The sequence below is a fragment of the Marmota monax genome, unplaced genomic scaffold, assembly GCF_021218885.2.
Source record: "Marmota monax isolate L192 unplaced genomic scaffold, Marmota_monax_Labrador192_F-V1.1 WCK01_AAM20220418_F8-fsc00011, whole genome shotgun sequence".
NCBI lineage: Eukaryota > Metazoa > Chordata > Mammalia > Rodentia > Sciuridae > Marmota > Marmota monax.
In genome coordinates this window covers 9,849,624-9,873,658 of record NW_026693082.1, presented here as the reverse complement: position 1 = coordinate 9,873,658, position 24,035 = coordinate 9,849,624, and the positions used below count along the sequence as shown (strand labels likewise).

Genomic DNA, 24,035 nt, shown 5'->3' with positions numbered 1-24,035 from the left:
ATAAAGATTACTTATACACAGCTACTATAAATCTCAAACTATCTCTCATCCTATTTCCTTTAATTGGAAATCTGATCAGATACATGACAGTAACAATATTGCTTTCAATTATATAATAGTTTGTTTATTATAGTTAATTAGAAAAAAGTAATTAATAAATTTGAAAAATTAAGCTTTTAGTGAATCTTAATACAAAGGATATACCTAATGTTAAAGATGGTATGAAAACTCAAAATATAACCAAGTCAAAAATTTCATAAATAAGTAAAAATAAAATTTAAAACAGAAAAACCTAAAAATTACTGCAGAAATAATACTAACCTTAGAACCCTGGACATGCATTAGACAAAAACAGACAAGAGACCAAAAAAAGTACAAGAAAAGGAAATTATTAAAATTAAATGAAAATATAATGTAAAATTGAAAAACAAAATAATATATTTTAAAATTATATTTGATTATTTTATCAAAAGCAAAATTCTCAGAAGAGATATTCATTTTATAAATTGCATAAGGTTAAAAGTTAAATATTTAGACTAAAATTTATTTTTTATTTGAATAACTCTGCCCAAATAATATATACATATATATGTATAGCTTATGTAGTAGAAATTATGCATACTCTAGTTTACAAAACAAATATCTTTTCCTACTAGATGATTAATGAAACATTTTAACAAATGAAGTAAATAATGCCTCTGGGAAATAAACTATTTATAGTAACTTTTTAGAATTTTATAAGAAAATCATATTATAATTTATTTCCTCAAACATTCAGAATTTTTCCTATAAATCAAAACTGAAATATATAAGTGATTAAACTTAAAACCCCTTTTCCATGCCAGAAAAGAACTCGATGATACACTAAACAAGGCCTGCATACAAGCATGATAATGATGTATTATACTAAGTTTCAGAGTTTTAATAAGAATCATATTCATATAATAAAAACTTTACAGTGGGGGCTGGGGTTGTAGATTAGTGGTAGAGCATTTGCCTAGCACGTGTGAGGCACTGGGCTCAATCCTCAGTACCACATAAAAATAAATAAATAAATAAAGATATTGTGTCCATCTATAACTTAAAATATTTTTGAAAAAAATTTACAGAGGATTAAATTTAATAATATTCTCTGTTACTATTATTGATTTTTAATAACAAATGTATGTGAGTATACATTTTAAAATGTGCTATTTTTAGGGCAGATTCACTGGAAAACAAAAGCTTTCTGAGAAAACCACAGTATGATCATTAATATGAGATAAACACAAGTAAAAACAAAAGTATTATTAGTCATTTTTCCAAATCTATCAACTATATGTCATTATAATTAAAGATTAAGCTAATTAAAATTAAGAGTTTGTCATCAATTTTGGCTAGAAAAAGGAAAAAATATTGATCTAACTTATGATGATGATATTATAGTAAAACCAGAAATTCCATTCTCTATTAATTTTGGGGGGGGGCAGACAAAATTAAACCATATATGACATCAAATTAAATTCTAAACAGTCAGTCTTCTGGACGGTTGATCAAAATGGTCTTCTTAAAATTACAAAAGTGATTGTACAATTTGTGGTTGATACATGTTTTTTGCTGCTCTTCATTTTTTCCCCTCTGATTCTCTGCTTTCATTCATGAATAACTTGAACAATGTGATTGAAAAAAAAAATGAGAAGATTCAATTGACTAGATCCCAAAATAATGCAAAAAAAAAAAAAAATCAGTCACAAAAATTCCTTCCTCAAATGAAAGTTTGATCAAATTGAATAGAAATGATCTATTTTTGAAAGTATTAAAATTAACACTATTTGTTTAATTTAGAAATTAAAACGATTTTCTGATTTATTTTCTGTGCCAGGTATGATTTTAAGTAACCTATTCAACTTAAAATCTCAAAAAGTGATACTTACTCAAGAATATTAAGTTCATATGGATGTGTGACTGTATTCTTTTATACTTCAAGTTTCTATTACAAGAAAGATTAACCTAAACAATTAAATTTTTCTTCCAGGATAATGATACAGCAACGGTAATATACAAATGTTACTCCTGGTATACAATGCTATATTCATCTAAGTTTCCTCTTCTAGGCCAATCTTATGGAAATAACAAGCAAAAAGATGATAGTATTTTAGTCTTTTGTTATCAAAGTATATCACCCATAATAACTTAGTTCCAAAAAATACTAAACACCTCCAAAATAACTCAAGAAAGAAAACTTTCATTAAGAGCATTCCACATCAAACACTTTTGTATATATCACTTAAACTTCAAAAACCACTGTGTGGGATAACTAATATCATTTAAAAAAATAAAAACACCAAAGTTGAGCTCGAATCTGGTAAATGGTTGAGCCCTGGTAAAAATACAGGTCTATCTTATGCTAAAACCCACACACCTTCAATTAAATCATGATTCCTAAAAAGGTCATATCTGAGTCTCAGTGAGAAATGACTTGTTTTTTAAAAAGCAGTCAATTACCTGAGATGTACACTTTTTCTGAGAAATTAGAAAGACATATTCTTGGGTTGAGTTTTGGGTTGTTATTTTTTAAATAAGGAACTATAGAGAATACTTAGCATTCTACTTATCTTCTCAAAAGTTAATATAATTCAATATTGGAAATGTCAAATGACAAAAAATCATTAGTATGGCTGAGTGTAAAAGGTTACATATAGAAAATATAATGACCAAAACACTAAGTGACATTATTTTTAAAAATTAACAATTAACAATTGGTAAGTCAAATTCAAGTTCTTATTTAATAATAATTATTTTTTTTAAGTTCTATCTACTGAGTTTTCAATGATTAGTAACAGCTAATAAAATTTTCACATGATGTCACCATCCTATAATGTTCTTATTTTATATGGAACTGATGCCCTATAGTGTTCAACAAACTATGGCCAATAGAATAAATCTGTCCCACTTCCTATTATATAAACTGTTCATTTTATTTAAAGATAATTTTTATTTAGCACAAATTTTAAAATTTCATAAAGTTTTATGAAACGCACACATGTCTATTTGTTTATGTACTACGGTTGCTTTTATACTTCAACAGCTGAGTAGAGTAACTGGAACAGACACCATATGGTCCACAAATCCTAAAATATTTACTATCTTGCCCCATACAGAAAAAGTTTTCCAACTACTATCATAGCCATCATTACTTCCATTTATTCATAATATTCACATTTGTCATATATTATATGAAAATTGTAAAAACTCCATATACTTAAACAATATACTAGAACACTCAAACATTAATTTCAAATGTTTCTATTTGTATGCTGCCAACGCTTCCTTTTTCTCTTATACATTCCAAAATTCTTTCTGGTCTTTTTAAATCTAGTTTCAAAAACCAGTATTTTCAGTTATGATTTCCTTCTTTATTCAACCTTCTCTATCTTTTTTCTCTCCAGTACATTCAACTTTAAGCAAGAATATAATACAATCTGATAACACAAAAACAAAAATTAATACTCAGTATCCACCATGGTTCTACCAGACATTGAGTAGGAAAAAGGCTCTGGCTGTTTCTTTTAAGGAAGTAGTTTATTTAAAGAATGTAAAACTACGTATGTTGGACTACAAGGCATAGGTATAATCAGTTAATAGACCAAAAGGACAGAAATATAAAGACAAAGACAATTTTTTTAAAAAATATTCTACTGTTAAATGAATTCCCAAATCTGCTGAGAATAGTCAGACATAAGTAGTTGTAAATTCCAAATAGTGGTCCAAATTGCTTAGGTAATAATTTTGAGAGTCAGACTTTAAAGTGTCAGTACCTTTATCATACATTTATTATAAAATAGGTAGAATGAGTGATGTAATAGTATATAAATCGTGTTTAAAATTTAATTCACTAATTTAATATTTTCTCCATGTTAATAATTAGAGATCATTTGGCTTTAAAATTTGGAAGATTGGTAATGTGAATATTTCAAATCTATACAAAGTTTAATATCTTTTGCTACACTGTTTATTTTATATAAAGATCATTTCTTTTGTTCTGCACAAATTTTAAAACATTCAATATTCATTTTGAAGTAAATTTTAATGCAAACTTTTTAAGTCTCTTAATAACAAGTTATATTTATAAGACATAAAACAAAATTTATTATATTGAAGAAAACTGCCACATGGAAAACAATGATATATTTATTCTTTAGTATATAGCAGCAGAAAAAAATCCTATCTCAATTCTAGAATACATGTTTAAAAATTTTACCAGAATTTGGTATAAATCACTAGTAGAAAATAGATACTAAGAAGAAGGAATGGTATATGAGCCTCAGGATCCTTGCCCTTGACACAAATCATCAACCAATCTTCTTGTTCTTCATGGTTTCATTTTCTTTATTTAGCTGCTAATTCCATTAAGGATTTAATGATGACCTGTGGCATTCCATCCCAAGTTAGTTCCGTAGACTTACTGAATAAATTCATTATGCCTCGAGGAAGTGTATGAATATACAATCTGTAGTTGCTAATATTAAACTGCAATAATGGTCTGGTGGTTGTGGCATTGACAAAAAGATAGTGAGAAAAAGAATCATGCAAAAAAACCTTGTAAATGATGAAGTCAGAGATCAATTGGAAATATTGTCTCACCAAGCAATATATATCTAAATAAAAACTGCAAGTTTCTCTCTCACAAAAGTACTCTTTCTGGGATTAAAGGTAGGCTTCCAATATGGCAGCAAGAACACAGGTTATATATGAAGCACAGTTCTATATTCTTTCCTACCTAAGCAAGTAGCTATGGATTCCTGTTTTGGTCTGAATTGAAGATATTTTTATTTTTTGTGGTACTGAGGATTGAACCCAGGTTATTGTGAATGCTACTGAGGCACTCGATGCTGAGCTACACCCTCAGCCTTAATAATAATATACCTCTTTTTTTTTTTAATTGGTGCTGGTATCAAACCCCGGGCTTCATAAATGCTAGGCAAGTACTCTACCACTCACTACATAACTAGTCCTGAATCAGATATTTTTAAAATGACAACTAAAATCTAAAGTTAGTATTGATCTATCACATTTTAAATAATATATCTAATTAACACTAAATGCTTTTCAAGTTTATCATATTAATACATTTTAATATTTTATATAAAAACAAATAAAGAAGGGGATTAAAAATATGTTGACCCAGGAGAAAGTAAAATCAGGTAACAATGTCACATGGGATATTAGCAGTATATCAGCTATGGTAGTGGATTCAAAGAAATATATATAGAAAATATAAATCTTTTACAGATATGGCTCTTCCCCAAAATCACTCAAAACCCACATACCTTAAATCTGACACTAACTAATCATATATATATATATATATATATATATATGATTAGTTAGTGGTTATATATATGATATAAATATATTTATAACCATATAAATATATATATGTGGCTGGAATATATATTTAAATGGTTAAGAAGTTCCCTCAGGAGAACTTGTTTTGTTAAAATTTACCTGCTAACTGTACCAGATGCAACAGAAATGCTCAATTCATGTAATTATAAAAATCAACCACTAGATGGAGGCAAAATACTTACAGTTGGTGATGTAGCTGCAGAGAGCAAAGGTAAAATTCCTCCACAAGCAATAATGATGTTGTCTACCATTTGGGAAATGAGGTGAATTGTGTTATGTACAAAAATAATATTTTCATTGCTATTGACAAAATCCATTACAGACTTTGTTGAATGGCTAGAATATCAGAAAAACAAAACACAAATGAACATTTCCTTGGCTTAAGAATACGAAGTTTAAATACATTAGAATATGTTTAAATACAATTATAGATATAATATAGAGAAGCTAGACAAATTTAAAATGGAGTTACTGTAAAAAATTTAAAACTTAGAACACTACCAAAATTTACATATCACCACAGAGTTTTTGTATCTAAATGTATTACCTCATTTGTCTCTGCCTGATATTAACTAGATTCTAAGACATATGACTAGGTCAATGAATTTAGCTCAAAGTATTTATTTCTGCCAAATCTGAGTGTTTTGTTTTGAAAAGTAAAACAACTGCATAGTTAAACTTCACCTTTTAGGAAGCTTCAGTTTGTCGCACTGCCTGACTGAGACCAGTCATGTTGAAAATGTATACTGCAAGTCACAGAAGTGACGTGATAGAGAAGTGTGAGTAAATTGGACTTATTGAGTAAAAAGAAGAAAAAGATATCAAAGTTGGTCATCAATGTGTTTTCTCATGTAAAACATGCAATGTAGATCCCCAAAGAAATACACTCCTTTAAGTTAATGTCAGTCAGGAATATGAACTGTTTTGTCTAATGGGAGGGGGGGGACAAGATTATCCCACAATCAAACTAAGCTCAATGATAACTCATCTTTTCAGGACTATAAAAAATTATATATTATATTTTGCATTTCAGAAAGTATTCCCATCCTAAAAACTAAGTGCTAGCTTCTAAAAAAAATTTAATTACATGAAATTCTGTTTGGTGAATTTCTCAAGTGCCCATGAAAGAAAACAAAGACACAATATGTTGATGAAAGGAAAGTATAACTCACTTTTGGAGTACTAATACTATAACTAGTAAATTACATTTTTTAGTCTCCATATACCAATCCTCACATTAATAGTAATATACTTCATGGTATTTAATTTTCTTCAGTTATCATCCCTAGGTAACTTAGCTGATAACATTAAAAATAAAAATTGATGAGTAGCTGAAGAACTGATCAAATAAAATCAAAAGATAGAATTTCCTATGGCAGAATTTATTTACTGCTTCCACAACATTCTTGACTTCTTTTCTGCTAAAATAGTCTAGATTTTCTTCTGTTATTGAGTTGTGTTGGCAAGTCTCCTCAGTTACTAGGAAATAAATCTAATATTGGTCTATATAGACTAGTCATTATAATCCCATTCCCTTTTCCTATTATCTATTTAGAAATAAACATGTGATATTGCTGGACCATAAGGAGAAAATTTCTTGAGGGACTTTTTCCAGGAAAAAAAGAGAGAAAGAGAAGATGAAGCAATAAAAAAAGAGGTAAAGGAGAGAAAAGAAGAAATGTGAGAGGGAATAGAAAAACGGAAGAAGGAAGAAACCCTGCCTTTTAATTTGGGCAAGTTTCCCATGTTCAACTGATTCTGGGAGCTAAAGCAGCCACCATGAATCCTAACCAGAAACAGGGAGAAGCAGAGAAGCCAGCTTGGATCCTGAGCATGTCATCCAGTTGATTAAGCTGCTGATAGTAACAGTACTTTGTTACTTATAGCCACCAAACTTCCTAATTTACATACATGTATGTGCAAATGATACACTCTCATAATTCATTCATTTGTTACACACTTGCTATTAGAAAATTAAATTGAAAATGAGGAAAAGTAGTAATTAATTCATGTAGATTTTTTTCCTTTAATTAAATTGGAACTGAAATCCATTAACTGCTTAAATAGTATAGGCTCTAAAATCAAACATTTGCAGGGGATGATTTTAAGTTTTATTTTATCATTATATATTATAATATTATCAAGAATAAACATAGGCCAGGCATGGTGGTGCACTCCTATAAGCCCAGTGGCCCCAGGAAGCTAGGATAGGAGGATGGAGACTTCAAAGCCATCTCATTGAGTTGCTTAGCAATGGCAAGGCGCTAAGCAACTCAATGAGACCCAGTCTCTAAATAAAATACAAAACTAAGGCTGGGGACGTTGCTCAGTGGTTGAATGCCCCCGAGTTCAATCCCCAGTACACCCAAATTTAAAAAAAGTAAAAAAAGAATAAATATAGTACATGATATCAACTTTAACAGAAAAAGATAAAATCAAGAAAATATCAATTGAAGTTAATTAAACCTTTTTTATATATATAAGGCTATACCAGATTTACAATTTTTGTTCTTTAATTTCATTAAGACCACATCAATGTTTATACCAGCTCAATTCACAATAGCTAAACTGTGGAAGCAACCTAGATGCCCTTCAATAGATGAATGGATTAAAAAATTATGGTATATACACACAGGAATATTACTCAGCATTAAAAGAGAATAAAATTATGGCATTTGCAGGTAGATGGGTGGAGTTGGAGAATATGATGCTGAGTGAAGTAAGCCAATCCCCCAAAACCAAAGGCTGAATGTTCTGATAAGCAGATACTGATCCACAAGGGCGGCGAGGATAGGGCTAGAGGAACTTTGGGGCAAAGGGGAGCGGAGGATGAGGAAGGAGGATGGGGACAGGAAAGATGGTGAAAGAAGACAGACATCATTACCCTAGATATATGTATGACTGCACATATGGTGTGACATTACATCATGTACAACCAGAAAAATGGAAAGTTGTGCTGCAATTGTGTACAATGAATCAAAATGCATTCTGCTGTAATGTATACCTAGTTAAAATAAATTAATTAATTGAAAAATTTAAAAAAAAATGTACATTCAGTTGTGCTGAAGAACTTAAGAAAAAAATTATACCACAAGAACAAAAAAAAAGACTAATTGTTGAACACCTATTGAAGTAAGTCCTAAGCTTTATAAACTCAATGCAAATTTGTTTCTATCAAAATTTTAAATATTTAATTTTTTAATAAACTTAATTTGTATTATTCAGTGACATAAATCACTAATCAATTGATATCAATAAAAATATTCATGTTTCTTAAGTGAAAATGGTGTTATTTATATAAAGGAAATAGTTCTACCTTCTCCAAACATGTACATCTGTTTCTAATGCAAATAGCAAATCTGTGAGAAGCCGCTGGTGCATTGGAGACCATTTAAACTCTGGAATCCGAAACATCGTAGTCCGGGGTCCTGGGCTGAACTGGCGCCTCTGCTCCTCAGTCATGGGCATCCCACGAAATCCTAAATCAACTCGGAGATCTCGATCTTGTTGGGTGATAGACCGACCCTGAACTGCCTGAAAAAGAAAAGTTAAACTTTTGTGAAGCACAAAACAAATGCCTGATGTAAAAATGAAAACAGTACATATAATAAAGTGGGTAAAGCTTTTACGTATGACTTGGATAGGTTAAGATATTTTAAATATATTGTTCACCTGTATTTCCCTGAACAGGAACCTTTTCAGTTAAAAAGATCAGTAGTATAGGTTCTATCCTTTTATTTCTGAAAATAGGCAAGGCAATCAAATGCCCAAGGTTAACACCAAAGTTTACATTTGAAAAACAGATCCTGTTTGCCCTAATGTAGGGTCTTTACATTAGGCCACATGACTTTCTTAGGAAAGTAAGCAAGTATGAAATTAAGTATACTGTATGTCATCAACTAGTTCTAACTACAAACACATGACTGGAAGAAACATTATTTCAACAGGTTTAAGGTAACTTCAAAGTTTATTTCACTCACAATACTTCAATTCAAAAACAAGTGCACATGTTAAGCTAGAAAACAAAGCAGAAAGAAGACTGTGAACTCCCAATGAAAAATGGGCAAGCCTAGTGATTATTATGTTCAATAAACAATGCACCATGTTTGCCATTATTTTAAATCTGTGCCTAATTTGATATTCCCATCACCTGCCAATTATCTATAGTACAACTGCCACAAAAACGAAAACTGGCAGTTAACAAAGAAAAAAATAACTTTTCCACACACAGAATTTATTATGAAGAATTCTTATTGGAATACAAAGACATCAGGTAAGCATGGTTTCCTATCTGTAATATAACTGTGATGGAAACATGCTAAAGTTATTTTCAATGACATTAAAAGGAAAGTGGGAAACCCAGAAAAAAAAAAAAAAAAGAAAACTCAAATCTTTTATTTATTTATTTATTTATTTGATACTAGGGTTTTAACTCAAGGGCACTGACCACTGAGCCATATACCCAGTTTCTATTTTATTTTTTGTATTTTATTTAGAGACAAGATCTCACTGAGTTGCTCAGTGCCTAGCCCTTGCTGAGACTGGCTCTGAATTCTCAATCCTCCTATCTCAGCCTCCCAAACCACTGGGATTTCTGTGTCTCATGAAAACCCAATTCTTTAAGGGTAAAAGTATTATTGTTAATTTCTCAAAGTCTTAACTACAATAGCATTATTTAGCCCAGAAAATAAGAAAATAGTCACAACTCAAATTCAAAAATTAAATCTGTATCAGAAAACATCGTGGTTTTTAGCTTTATTCTGGTAAAGTTAGAATTGTGGCACTAAGATTTCCCTACTACTATGCCTAAGAATCTTTAATTTTTTCATAACAAATTTTTATCCACATGGTTGTAAAGAAAATTCTCACTACTGATAATTTCAAATTTTCTCAGCCATATTACCTACCTCACAGAGTTGTTGTGAGGATTAAATCAGAAAACATCTATCACAGTGCCCGGAACATAGAAGGCACTTGATAAATAACAGTTCCCTTTTCCCTTCCCCTTCATTTATCAGTTCAATCTGGGCTGCAAGTCCTCTTTTCTATAATCCACAGAACAGGATTGGGCCTGAAGCTTAAAAGGTTAAAATTAATCAATTATTCAGAATGACGATTGTGAGTACAAAATGTGTAAATATAGTCATGGAGTCATAAAATTTAGAAAGGGTAGAGACTTTAGAGGTCATATGTTAATCTAGTACAATGTTTCATACTATATAAGGATCTTAAGCCCAGAGTGGTTGAGCAAAGCTGCTACACACACACACACAAAAAAAAAAATGTAACAGAATTGTAAATATAAATCAGATACTTTTAATTACTCTTAATTTCATATATATATATATATATATATATATATATATATATATATATATATACACATACATACACATACTACCATACCAAATTCTATAAGACACTACCATACCATATGTGCATATAAACACAGTGAAATTGGTAAGAAATGACTCTGTTTTGCTGCTAATTTTATTTCTAGAACTCATATAAGATAGCTTACTTGTGTTGTAGCAGTGGTCTGAATTTTTCGGATTTCCTTTCCTGATTCTTTGCCATCATCAGATCTCTCAGTATCTGAAATAATACTTCCTGCATCAATATTGGGTACAATTTTGGTGCCAGAAGATTCAGTTTCCAGAGTTGTTGCAGTCATTTCAGCATACTCTAATCCCTTGGCTGATGATGATAAGTCTCTTTCAGAAATACTAGTCATTCCATCTGATGTTGTATGGATTTTGAACTCTTTTTCTTCTATTATACTTGATGTACAAGTTAAGTCTACACTCCCAGTCATGTGAGCAAGCAATCCAAGATCATCACTCACACCAAGATGTACCTGTGTGTCCTGAATATTTGGAATGATGTGATTGCTAGAAAGTTCAGGAAGGAGTTTCTCCTCCTGTTTGGGTATTTTATCAAAAAGAAATGATGCACTACTATTGGGAAGTTCCTCTTTCTCATCTGCTAATGTTATCAATGGGCCATTATCCTTCTCTTCATTTTTTTTAATGATCCCAACACTTCCATGTACATTGTTCTGGAGCTTCTCAACAGCGGCACTGTATACATTATCCAACAAAGATTCAACCTCCACAAGGGTACCATTTTCTCCACCCACTAAAGTCTCTGGAGATAAATCCATATCATCAAGCTTTACTTCTGTTGCTTCTACTTTTTCTGCTTTTATATCAACTAGAAGATCATGTACTTCCACATGTACCCCACTCCCTGGTCTATCTGAATTTCCAAGAATGTCATCTGATACTTTGGTTGACATGAGTAAGTCTCGAGTATCTGTGCTAACAGGATAATCTGTCTCACTTTCTGGGCTCTGGCTTTGAGACAGATCTTCTATCTCTCGGATTTCCATTCCTCCTTTTGCTCCTGTTGTCTGTGATGAAAGACCAGAGATGGTGCTCACATTCCCTTTCTTTCCCTTTTTAATGTTTTCCTCTTCTTGTCTTTGATATTCTTCATACATTTTGGCAAGGTATTCCTTATGTGCTTCATAAGTGACCTTGGGAATAAGTAGAGAAAACATTGAGGCATTTTATATATGTCAAGAAGAAAAATATAAATAATGCAAATAAAATTAAGATAATAATAGCAAAAATCGTACCAGGAAGTTTAATATTTAAAGTATCAAATGTTAATCCTAAAACAAGTGCTTAGTTTTATTAAGTGGAAATAATCATCAAATATAGCAATTTAAGATTTATTATGTGACTTGCCCAGTGTTACATAGATAAACTAGCAAAATTAAGTTCTTTGTTCAGGTTAGATACTTATTGTTAATCAAGCTAATTTGACAGTTAACACCTACACATTTACTTAGGCTTAAATGAGGAACTGGCAGCTAATAATATATAATATCCAAAATACTATTACCATAAAACAGAGTTTTTCACCATTTCTTGCTCCTACATGCACCTATTATAACAATAGTTAAAAAATAATTCACATATATCTACAGATATATGCATTTCTAAACTGCTAAGTTATAATTTTATCCTTATATAAGCTACTTTGAATGTTTTTTCATGTGGGATTATTTAGGAATAATTAGGATGTATTTTTTTGTATAAATACTTTCTTTGCTATTCTCAAATTTATTAACACAATGATAAATATAAGGTGCCAATATATTGCAAAATGTAAATTTAAAACAAAAATTCTTCTTAAGTTTTTAAGTTCAAAAACCTCTCTTATAGACAGATAATAATTTATATTTAAATAACAGGTTAAAAGAATTTTAGATAGACCTTTCTTTGGAGATTATCGTGATATAAAAATCCCTTCATTTATTTTAGTCCCAAATGTGGGAGTTCACAATCTATGACCTTAGCCAATTTATTTGTCACTTTTTTTGTTTGTTTGTTTTGGATTTTTCCAGTACTAAGAACTGAACTCAAGGGCACTTTCCACTGAACTACATGGCCAGCCCTTTAATTTTGAGACAGGGTCTCCCTAAATCATGAAGACAGGTAGTCTTAAACTTGCTATCCTCTTGCTTCAGCCTCCCAAGTCACTCACTGTAATTACAAGCTGTGCTACTGTGCCTGCTTGTCATCTGTTTTTATCAGTAACATTTTATAAAACACAACCAGGCTCATTCATTTACATATTCTGTGAGGCTGCTTTTAAACACACAGAAAATTGTGTAATTTCATCAGAGGCAGTGTTACTTATGTACCCTCTGAAAGTGTATTTGTAAGTGTTGCTAAAAAAGACTAAATGAATTTACTAAAAATGAAAAAAAGTTCAATTATAACATAACTTAATTCAAAACAAACTCCTGGCACCCAGGTTTCTTCTATGACAATACGTAATAAGAAATCCTAAATATAAATTTCCAGAAGCTAATGCATATATATATGTATAGTTTAATTCACTATTTCAGTTTATGAAAAATCAAATATATTTAAAACACAGATTCTTGGGGCTGGGATTGTGACTTAGCGGTAGAGGGCTCGCCTAGCATGTGCGAGGCACTGGGTTTGATCCTTAGCACCACATATAAACAAACAAATAAATAAATAAACAGGCAAATAAATAAGTAAATGTCTTGTGTCTAACTACAGCTTAAAAATAATAATATTTGAAAAACACAGATTCTTAATATTATAAATAAAAGATAATACAATTAAATAATCTTTAAAAACTAAGTGCATTTATGATTCACTTGGAAATTTAAAAATTCTGACTTCTTTAAAAATGTCTTAAAAATTGTATTTCAGAGACTATTTCATAAAATATAAGAATTATGCAGGCATGTTTTACTTAAAAAAACAACTGGCTCAGACTCAAGTTTTCAAATCTAATATAAACAGATATAGCACCTAAAATTCCTAATTTATAAACTTGCATTTTGAATTAAATGATCTACAAGACACTTTCAAGCTCTAAAATCTATGAATACAAGATGGAAAAAATAGGAAAGAGAAAACTAGAATAAAGGAATCAGTCATATTCTAAGATGTCCACAAGATGGCACCAGATGAGGGTTTATACACATTAATTTACTGCTAAAACCTAGATGGTGTAAAATGTTAAATCTCTGGTTACCTTGGAGTGGGCTATTGAGAGTGTATCCACCCAGACTCTCCAGCCTCCCCATTCATATTTTATTGCATGATACAAAAGAATCCGAAAAATATTGTAGACCATCTCAGTAATCTTCTGCTCCTCAGAATTTTTAGGATTAATATAGCCAAGAGAAAACATCCAATCCTGCCATACCGAACACTGCAATAAGCATCTAGGGAAGATAAAAGGTCTCATTAAAAAATACCAAAATTAAAGAAGACTGTATTATCTCATAACTTGGATAAAATAGTGAAATATGATCTGACATAAGTAAAGCAAGGTAAATAATTATTTTGCACATTCTGTATTCTACTGATTTTCTCCATTTCTCTACTAGAAAAGTCCTAATTACCATTAAGAATCACTTTCTTAGCTCTCCCAGTTCAGTTTAGTAATTGTTTCTCATCACCTTTAGCACTCACAATGCACTTAATCCATCATAAATTAATCACTGGTTTATGTTTGTCTTAACCACTGAATCATCCTAAGAGTGTGCAATAAAACTACCCTGCATAGCATGGTACTCCACACACAATGGACAATCAATATTTGTTAAATTAAAGGCTCAGGAAACAACCATAGACAAGAGTTCATGGCCTCAATCTATACCTCATGTCTTTTCAAACCATCTTTAAAACGCATGACAGCAATCAGTAATAAGACAAACAAGAAAAAAATATAGATGAGTATGGGCAAATCCTACATAATTATAATCAAAGTAATTGGTGATAGGCAGGTACCAGAAATAGTTTATTTTAAGGACAGATACGCAGACATACACACAATATAATTAAAATACACATGGATGATTAAATAATATATAAAAATTTTAAAAAGTATACTGAATACAAATTGTATCAAATATACTGCCTTTTTTTTAATAATTAAGCATATTTACCAATATAAGAAAGATTTACACTTTTTTATTTGAAAGAGATTGAAAATTAAGGAGAAGAACATTAACTGTAGGATAAAAGTTCTTTTGTAACATTCAAATTGTTTACCTTCTATTTTCACGGCTGTTACTGAAAAGTTTTATCATATCAGATAAAAATAAACGGCGAACTTCCATCAATTCTGCACTTGGTGTAGAGTTTTTTAATAAAGTTGCCACCACCTTAAGAATCACTGTAAACAAAAAAAGCTTGAACTCGTGATTTATAACCACATCTTATCTTCAACCAAGACACATATTATATTTGCTAATTTCAAACTAAATACTGAGCATTATGATAGGTGAGTTGTAAATGTTATAAACTAAGTAAACTCCATACTGATTAAAACAAGAAAAGTCTGATTTAGTCTCATGTGTTGCCATATAATTACTACACAATAAAGAACTGCCATTTGCTCACTTGGATTTTGAATTTTCACTGTAGAGTCTGGTTCTGGATGTGGTTTGTGTACAACTTGAGTACACACTTGCTCTGTCAAGATCTGAAAGATAAAAAAATGTAAACTTCATAGAGAGAAGAACTGAAATCATAAGTACAAAATATACACATACAAAGAATGTGCAAAAATGTCACTTTGGTTCAAATGGGAAGAAACATCTCTCTTAATTGCCTTTATAAAGAATTCCATATTCTTTTAAATCCTTTAAGTCTATTTTTCTCAAACTTTGTTTTAGATGAGGACAAAATATATAGAAGGAAATACATAGAAGGAAAAATCAGAAAATCCACAAATTATTGTTTGAAATACTTTCTCAGTATATAGCTTTAATATACTTCTGTTGTAAATTGTATATATTTGATTCTTTTGTCATCATTAATTTAAAAAATTACAAAATATGAAAGAAAATATATGTCTGAGCAGGGTCCATACTTAAAAATGAAATTTGAGAAAGAAAATTTCTTCCTTTAAATGTGGCTCATTGTCATTTAGTGCAATTAAAAAAATCTTTCAAATAATAAAAAATGGCATGAGTTGACCAAGTAAAGACAAGTTATTCTAAAACATTCACTAACTTTTCATAAAACACAGACTCAAAAAGTACAGGATTTATACATCTTCTCTGCTAAATTCCAGGAATTAGCACCAGTGCCTTACACATACCAGTACTCAATATACATTTGTTAAATGAAAGAATGGATAACTGAATCTCATGAATATGTATATAAATAATAAAATATACATATAATTATATGGAAATAACATATAAATATCTGTTATATAAATATATAATATATAAAAGTATAGGCATTAACCCATGTTTATCTCTACTCTTAAATATAAATAAGCCAAATGAGACTGTATTTAATGAAGACACCAACTTACATCAGTGATTTGATTTCCTATTTAGTTCTAGCATGACAAGTTTTAAATAATGCTTTTAAAACAGTTCAACAAAGGTCAAATAAAACTTGGGGAAATACTATACATTTTAGTTTAAAGAACAAATGTACATGGCTGTACTCTAAAAGTCGGGAACAGAAAAAGTAAATTAAGACACAGGGATGAACCCTTGATCATTCTGATTAGAAAAGGACCATAACATCCAGAAGTGGCACTTTTCTTGCCTTTCTGCTCAGACTAAAACAGAAAATTTAATGGATATATTTTAGAAATGTACACCAAAAAGTCACTGACTTGAAAACAAAACTGGCCTACTATTACTTTCTATTCCCCTCACTTCCATACTTTTCTGGAAAACTAAACACTTCATTGTTAAAACTAAATTGTGTCACAATTTTTCTTAATTGGAGCACTCCAAACATGCACTACTAATAAAATGGAGCTGACGTGTGGGATAAAATTTCATTAAAAACCATATGCCAAATAACAATAAATTAACAGTTGGTGTATACCTAGAAGGAGTTTTCACATCAATTTTCCCAAAAGGCCCTGGTGTGACCCTATAGCCCGATGGAAAATATCCCAGAAAATTCTGTTTACAAATTAAAAATTCACAATAACTCCAGACATGAGGGAAGAAAAGCAGGTCAGATTCCTAAATGGAAGAGAACAGTCAAAACTTTCTCCACCAAAAGCAATTAAATCATATTGAACAAGAAATAAAATTTACCTAAAAGCCATCAACAGTTTTTATGCTGTTGTATTTTTTCAGTCACTATTTTATCATCTAACAATGAGGGTAATAATTGCCTTGTCCATCTAATAAACCTTCTACAAAGATTAAATAAGGCTCTACATTTGAAAATGCTTTGAAAACTACAACATATTCAAATCTAAAATGATTTTTTCATTATGAAAATATATTTAGAAACTCAATTCAGCATGTATTATTTAGAGCCAGGTACATGTCCACACTCTGTTAAATGTTTTGAGATGAAAAATATAGATGCTAAGTGGAATTATATTTCTAACACCAATTTATTTAATTAATGTTCTAGAGACAGGCATAAATACATGCCCCCTTTTAAGCAATAAGACATGGTAAACTTGTCAGTAAGAACCTATATGAGTTTAAAAAGAGGAGGGGTAATAACAATATAAATAAATAAAAATGAATGTAGATATAAGCATTTTAATGGAAGCAAAAGACGTTTGTCTGGATTAGGTTAAGAGATACATACAGGAAGTAACCTCTGCACCTAATTAAAACAAGATGATATGGAGGGTTCAGAACCAGATATGGACATGAAATCCAATTTGCATTTAACACTTTACAGCATTTCTCAATTCACAGTAGCCACATTCTGAGCATTTAGAACAGTCTCATGTGACTAGTGCAATCATACAAAACAGGGAAATCAAAAGTGAATTTTAAGCATGGTAAATTTCCAATTATGGTATTTATAGACAAAGACTTGACCCCAGCATTACATATTTAAATATTATTTTATAAATGAAATTACTTTGTAATTCACATGTTACAGACAGACTGTGGCTTAAGCAGCAGTTAGGACAGTTTCTTTTCTGACCTATCCATACTTCCAGTCCTCATCAGACATAATACATCTTAGAAAACTAGAAAACAGAGTGTCTTCTTAGAAACATCTGGCTTTCAGGATCATTAAGATGTATTTTCACATGTTCATAATTGATATAATGTTGTCTGACATATTCTGCTAAAAAGTCTGGCTTGATGCTTTAATATTTATTATTTATTTTATGCATCTTATCAATCTTAAAAGTTTTAAAGATCACCAAGACACAGAAACAGGACTTCAAAAGATTTTGCTAAACATATAACTGATTATTTTCTACTATTCATCAGCAGTAGCATAGGTATGACACAGTACTTTATTATTTCTATGCAAAAATTTAGACCTTTATAAAGGTGTAGTGCTATTTAATTTAAAACATCGCTGGAGTTCAGGTAATTTCCCAAAAACAAATCAAAAAAAGTGGGGGGCAATGAAGAGGGAAAAAAAATATTTTAACCACCAAATTATTGAGCAACTGATTCTTGCTGAGAATGCAAGAACAGATTGATGAGTTAAATTCAAGCTCCAAGTGTAGGCTGTTCTGTTTGTGAAGTTAAGTTACACTTGCTATGTTAATCGAAAAATTTGACAATTATAAAAAATCTAATTTGTTGTAAACAAGTGCCATTAGTAAAAATAATACAATCTTTTGGATCCAGAAATAGTAATCAATTTTCCTATCATTTTCATAATACAATTTGGTTTGTTAATAGCATTGAAGCTTAAGTTGAAGACTCTTTTTTACTACCGCATGAGATGAGTGCTAACCAATCATTTATCATCTTTCTTTTTTTTTTTTTTGTACCAGGGCAATCCTAGGGTTGCTTAACCACTGAGTCATATCCCCAGCACTTTTTATAATTTATTTGAGACAAGGACTTACTAAGTTACTTGCAGCCTGGCTAAATTATTGAGGCTGGCTTTGAACTCATTATTCTGCTACCTTAGCCTCCTGAGTCACTGGAAATACAAACATGCAATACGACGCCAAGTTCATTTATCTCTTCTTTGATTTTTTTGTATACTTTAGTAACTTTTTTAAAAAAAATGAGTTCATTATGAACTGAGTCTTCCAAAAATTATATTGTTATTATTATTAATAAATGTCAAATATAATTGCCAAAGTGATAATAACATATATAACTATTAAATTGGTCAAAAGCCTTATGAGTACATTTCTCATCATTTCAGCATCCCTGAAACTTCCAACATTCAATGCCCAACATCAAAGCATTCACATTGATCCTAACTTCTCCTCACCCGAAGGCACAGAATCAGCAACAACTTGCCTTTGTTTAGCATAGACTATCATTAAAGACCAAAATCTGGATACCAAGAGCAATTATTTGTATAAGTGGTGGGTAAAGTGCCACTGTGCTTATTGAACCACTGTTCAGGAAGACTAACAGATATACATACATGTGACATGTTTTTACTTTATGGTTAGGAATATAAATGAATTTACAAATTCAACATATTATGTAATACTTTTATTTTAATGTAAGGATTCATTGACTGATTTTCTATCCATATTGATGATAACTCAAAACAAGTAGATGGTAACAAATTCCCACAACTTAAACAATGATTAAAAAGTTAAACATGTGTCCTCTATCTCTTGCAGGCTTGTGTTGGGGATATACACCACATTCAAATGCATGGCCCATTACCCTCACCTATGCTAATATTCTCCTTGAGAATATTATCATGAGGACCTAAGCTTGTGTGTGTGTGTGTGTGTGTGTGTATACTGGGGATTGAATCAGAGGGTACTTTGACACTGAGCTACATCCCCAGGCCTTTTTTAATGTTTATTTAAAAAAAAAAAAAAACCCTGATTATTATAACAAGGTTTTGATTCAGAAGAGGACTCTAATATTGTCAGTTGAAGGTAGATTTTGACATTTCCCCCTTATATACATATATTACGCAACCTACCTAATTTAAAACATTTATTAGTAATACGATAAAGCAAACTCTTGAACCTGTAACTCTGTTTATCTGTTTTAAGAGACAATAAAAATACCAGTACAATAGGACTGTTAGAAGATCTGAGATAATGAATATAGGGCACTCACTAAGATAACTATCCTAAGAAGTGCCAAAAAAAGATAGTTACTATAAGAAGAAAAATACAATATCAAAGTCAAGAAAGAAGATCACCTCACCATACTCTACAAGTGTAGGCCATTCTATTAGTGCATACTTGGTTCTGTATTTAATTAAAAAAGGAATTACTCTAGAAGGTAAAACCTAAAACTCATGTGATTTAAGGAATGACTGATCCAAAGTAGGCACATTAAGCTTAGAAACAAAAAGTCAAGAGCTAAAAGGTTTCTTTTTAATCTAATGGGCTGTTCCTACTCTTACTGATTAGAGAATAAAAGGGACAAAAGATGAAATAGTGAAAATTAATGCTACAGATGGGGTCAAAAAACCAACGCCTCTGGGTCAATCTACTTCCTGTTTTTATAATAGTTTGACCCATGTGGTTCATATTGTCTATAATTGCTTCTAAGCTACAAATGCAGACCTGAGTACTTAAAGCAATATCATATAGCCCACAAAATCTAAATGTTTTAATTATTTCTTTAAGGGAGAAACTTTGCCCTACCACACTATAGATGAGTATTTTGTAACAAAAAGATTTTCAATATATTGTTAAAGAAGAAAAGGGTACAAAGCTATGCATAAGATGATACCTTGTTAAGAGTAGTTTCTGTGTGTGTGTGTGTGTGTGTGTGTGTGTGTGTGTGTAGGAGAAAGAGTTAAGAAAAATTTTTTATACTTTTAAGTATTAATGGAGCTACTACTATGGGTCAATTTTTTCATGACACTTTTCTATCCTTCCCAAATTTTAGAAGTGAATGCATATCGATTCCCATATCAGATTAAAATAGTATTTAATAAAAACAATAGGGGGAGTTACACTTTTCTGTGTTGCAGTACTGCAAGGATCAGCAAACTTTTTATAGATAAGGTCAAATAAGTATTCAATGATGTGTGAACAATGTGGTTTCTGTTACAACTATTCATGTCTTCGTAAAGTCATCCACATAAAGTCATCCACAGACTATATAAAATGAACTAGTGAGGTCCCAATCCTAAATTATTTATGGACAGTGTAATTTGAAAATTACACTGTTTGAGGGCTGTGAAAAAAAAAACTGGAATTGAGCTGGACTAGCCCATGGCTTAGATGAAAAAATGTAGCACTAGAAAAGTTTAAATTTGTCCAATATTTTTTAAATTGTAGATAGACATAATAGCTTTGTTTTATTTATTTATTTTTATGTGGTGCTGAGGATTGAACCCAGGGCCTTATACATGTCAGAGGAGTGCTCTACCACTGAGCTACAGCCCCAGCCCCAAATTTGTCCAATATTAATTTAAAATTTTATGACAATACCATTCAGAACTACTGAATTAAAGAGATTTCATTTAGCATTTGCCTTCCTGTATGGTGAACATTATTTTTTTAGTAAATCTTCAATAATGAAATATTCAGTTTTATATTTTCTAAACGATGTTTTTCTAAGTTAGGAATATTATTATGCACTCCTAGTCTAGAAATATCAATGAAGGTATTTTTTTAGCATGATATAATGCCTTTGTATAACAGACACAATGCCTTGCCTTCTAAATCTGTCACAAAAGAATCTACAGTCCACTATATTTTAAAAGTGTGAGATTCAAAATCAACTGTTTCTGTTTTGACCTGATAGTTATGTACTGATATTTTAAAAGAAGGCAGGTTTGGCAACACATGTGGTACATGAAACAATACTAAGTTATTGTACAGCTCTGATTCCCAGTGTGCCAAGCTGCAATGCAAAGCGATGACAGTGTGACAAACATTCTTTGTTCCAAGTACTACTCTGTGGTTGTAGTGTAAAAGCAGCTGTAGGCTATACCTGAACAAATAATTGTGGCTGTGTTCCAATAAAACAATTTATAAACACTGAAATTTTTACTTGCATAAATTTTACATGCCATACATTCTTTTTCTTTTGATTACTTTCAACCACTTAAAAATCTAAAAACCATCATCATCTCATAGCCACACAAAAATAGGTGTTGGTAGTTTGCCAATTCTTATACTTAGAGTACTGGCATGGCTAAAGATGGTTACAGGAAAGCAGTAAGGTTAACATAAGGGAGGAGTTCTAATACTTTATTGGCATTTAAAATTAAAATAGCTACTTTGTGAGGCAATATACACATTTCATAGAAAATAGCAAACCCAAACATGTACCTGTTAGAAGTTATGAGAAAAGAATTTCTAAATTGAAATGATGAGATCTAAGGATGCATCTGTACATCATTTTTATAAATAGTTCTTACTTTCATTTTACCTCATATCTCCTCTATCATAAGCAGGTGATTGCTATATATTAGAAAGGACAAGTGGAGTAGAGAAAGGAAAGAATGTGAAAGTAGTTCTAATATATTTAATAAAAAACGAGTGTAATTTACATGAGAAAGACTCTATAAAGGCAGTCAGACAACCCACATTCATAGAAACACCCTTGAACCAACACAAGAACACTGGCAAGTAACTGCACATATTTAGTTTTTAAAATACAATAAAAAATAAGGTATGTGTTCATTTTCATTTGTAATGATTATTGCTTTGTCTGTCTTTTTTGACAAGCTGACAAGTACTTATCTCAAACACATAGGTTTAGGAAGTTTCCACTGTATACACTTTTCATCATATTTTTTTTAATTTTACCTCATAAAGTGTGTTGTATGTGGTGACAGTCACAGTGTTTGTATGCAACATCAGTCTTTCTCCAAGAAGAGTGAAAAGACTATGGGTGTGCATAATTTCAACTTTTCTCCTGGAAAGAAGGAAGGAAAAAGTACCATGAATCACATTTGATTCTCTGATCACATGACTTTTGGATCAGAAGCACAATTTATAAGCAAATACGGAATCATACAAGTAATTATTCTTATGAATTTCTATCTACAAAACAAACAACAGTTCATAACAGCAATATTCTAAGGTCCCAAGGCTACTATATAAATGCATAAAATTAAATATTCAATTAAACAAATATGTAAAATGTATAAGCTACTTAACATTATATAAATGTTGACAGTAATTCTATTCAAACCTCTAATAATTTTTTAGTATAGTATTTATTTCTATTAGTTTAAAATTATTAATCCTAACACAGGCCACATAATCCAAATTCTATAAAACAGTCTATAATAAACTTTAATATCAAATAATCCAAAATTATGGTTAAAAGTGAGTACTCTATCTTGATGGTGGAATCATAAAGCCAAATAATTCTATATTTCATCATTGCTTATATTTGTTCTCTGCCATTGGATTAAAAAAAAAAACTTTCTAGCCTGGTATGGTAATACATGCCTGTAATAATAGAAACTCAGGAGGCTGAGGCAGGAGGATTGCAAGTTCAAGGCCAGCCTGGACAACTTAGCAAGACCCTGTCTCAAAATAATAATAAAATAAAAAGGCTGGGGATGTAACTCAGTACTAGAGTACCCCTGGGTTCAATCTCCAGCACCACAAAAAAAACCCAAAAAATTCCTTCCTATTTTCCATTGGCTGATTTAACTGTTCCCTTTCTTCACACAAAAGTACAGTAGAAGGATCTATCCAGTAAAGGCTTCCTGGAACACTCAGCTCCAGCACAGGGAATTACTACATATTTATTCATTTCATTTTCTTAGAATTCAAGATCTGAGTCTTCTTGGCTTCCAAACCTCAGTATTTCATGGTCTGTCTTTGATTTTCTATTGCTGGATTTACAACTATGACACACAGAGACTATGTAACTATCAAATTCTTTTTCCATTCTTCCTGAGTCAACAGCTATACTATAATTTCAGTCTCTCTTACAGGTGGATGTGATTATTTAACTAAGTTGTAGCCAATGTCAGAAGTTGTAGAGCATTTCAAGAATGGTCTGCAGAACACACTAATATACATATTCTATGCTCTTTCCACAGGCCAGCAACACAGGAGCCATATGATGAAGATAAGTGCACCACCAAATGGAAGAATTTGCTTATAAAATAATCATATTTTGGGGAAATCCCTTTGGATATTAAGCAAACAGAAAAGAAAACTACTAGTGTGATAAGAGAATAAAACTTCACTCTCTGTAA

At 30.9% G+C, this 24,035-nt stretch overlaps 1 protein-coding gene across 8 annotated transcripts in view; it reads right to left on the bottom strand.

The window, feature by feature from the left end:
* Positions 1–24,035, bottom strand: part of Nbea (neurobeachin) — a 651,894-nt gene that overhangs the window by 446,668 nt on the left and 181,191 nt on the right. For all 8 annotated transcript variants that reach the window (XM_058582531.1, XM_058582532.1, XM_058582533.1 and 5 more), the window contains 7 exons: positions 22,624–22,732; positions 15,351–15,432; positions 15,000–15,123; positions 13,975–14,167; positions 10,910–11,926; positions 8,705–8,922; positions 5,571–5,724 (listed from right to left, as the gene is read on the bottom strand). In XM_058582531.1, coding sequence (XP_058438514.1) covers positions 5,571–5,724; positions 8,705–8,922; positions 10,910–11,926; positions 13,975–14,167; positions 15,000–15,123; positions 15,351–15,432; positions 22,624–22,732 — 1,897 coding nt within the window. The remainder of the gene's footprint in view (positions 1–5,570; positions 5,725–8,704; positions 8,923–10,909; positions 11,927–13,974; positions 14,168–14,999; positions 15,124–15,350; positions 15,433–22,623; positions 22,733–24,035) is intronic.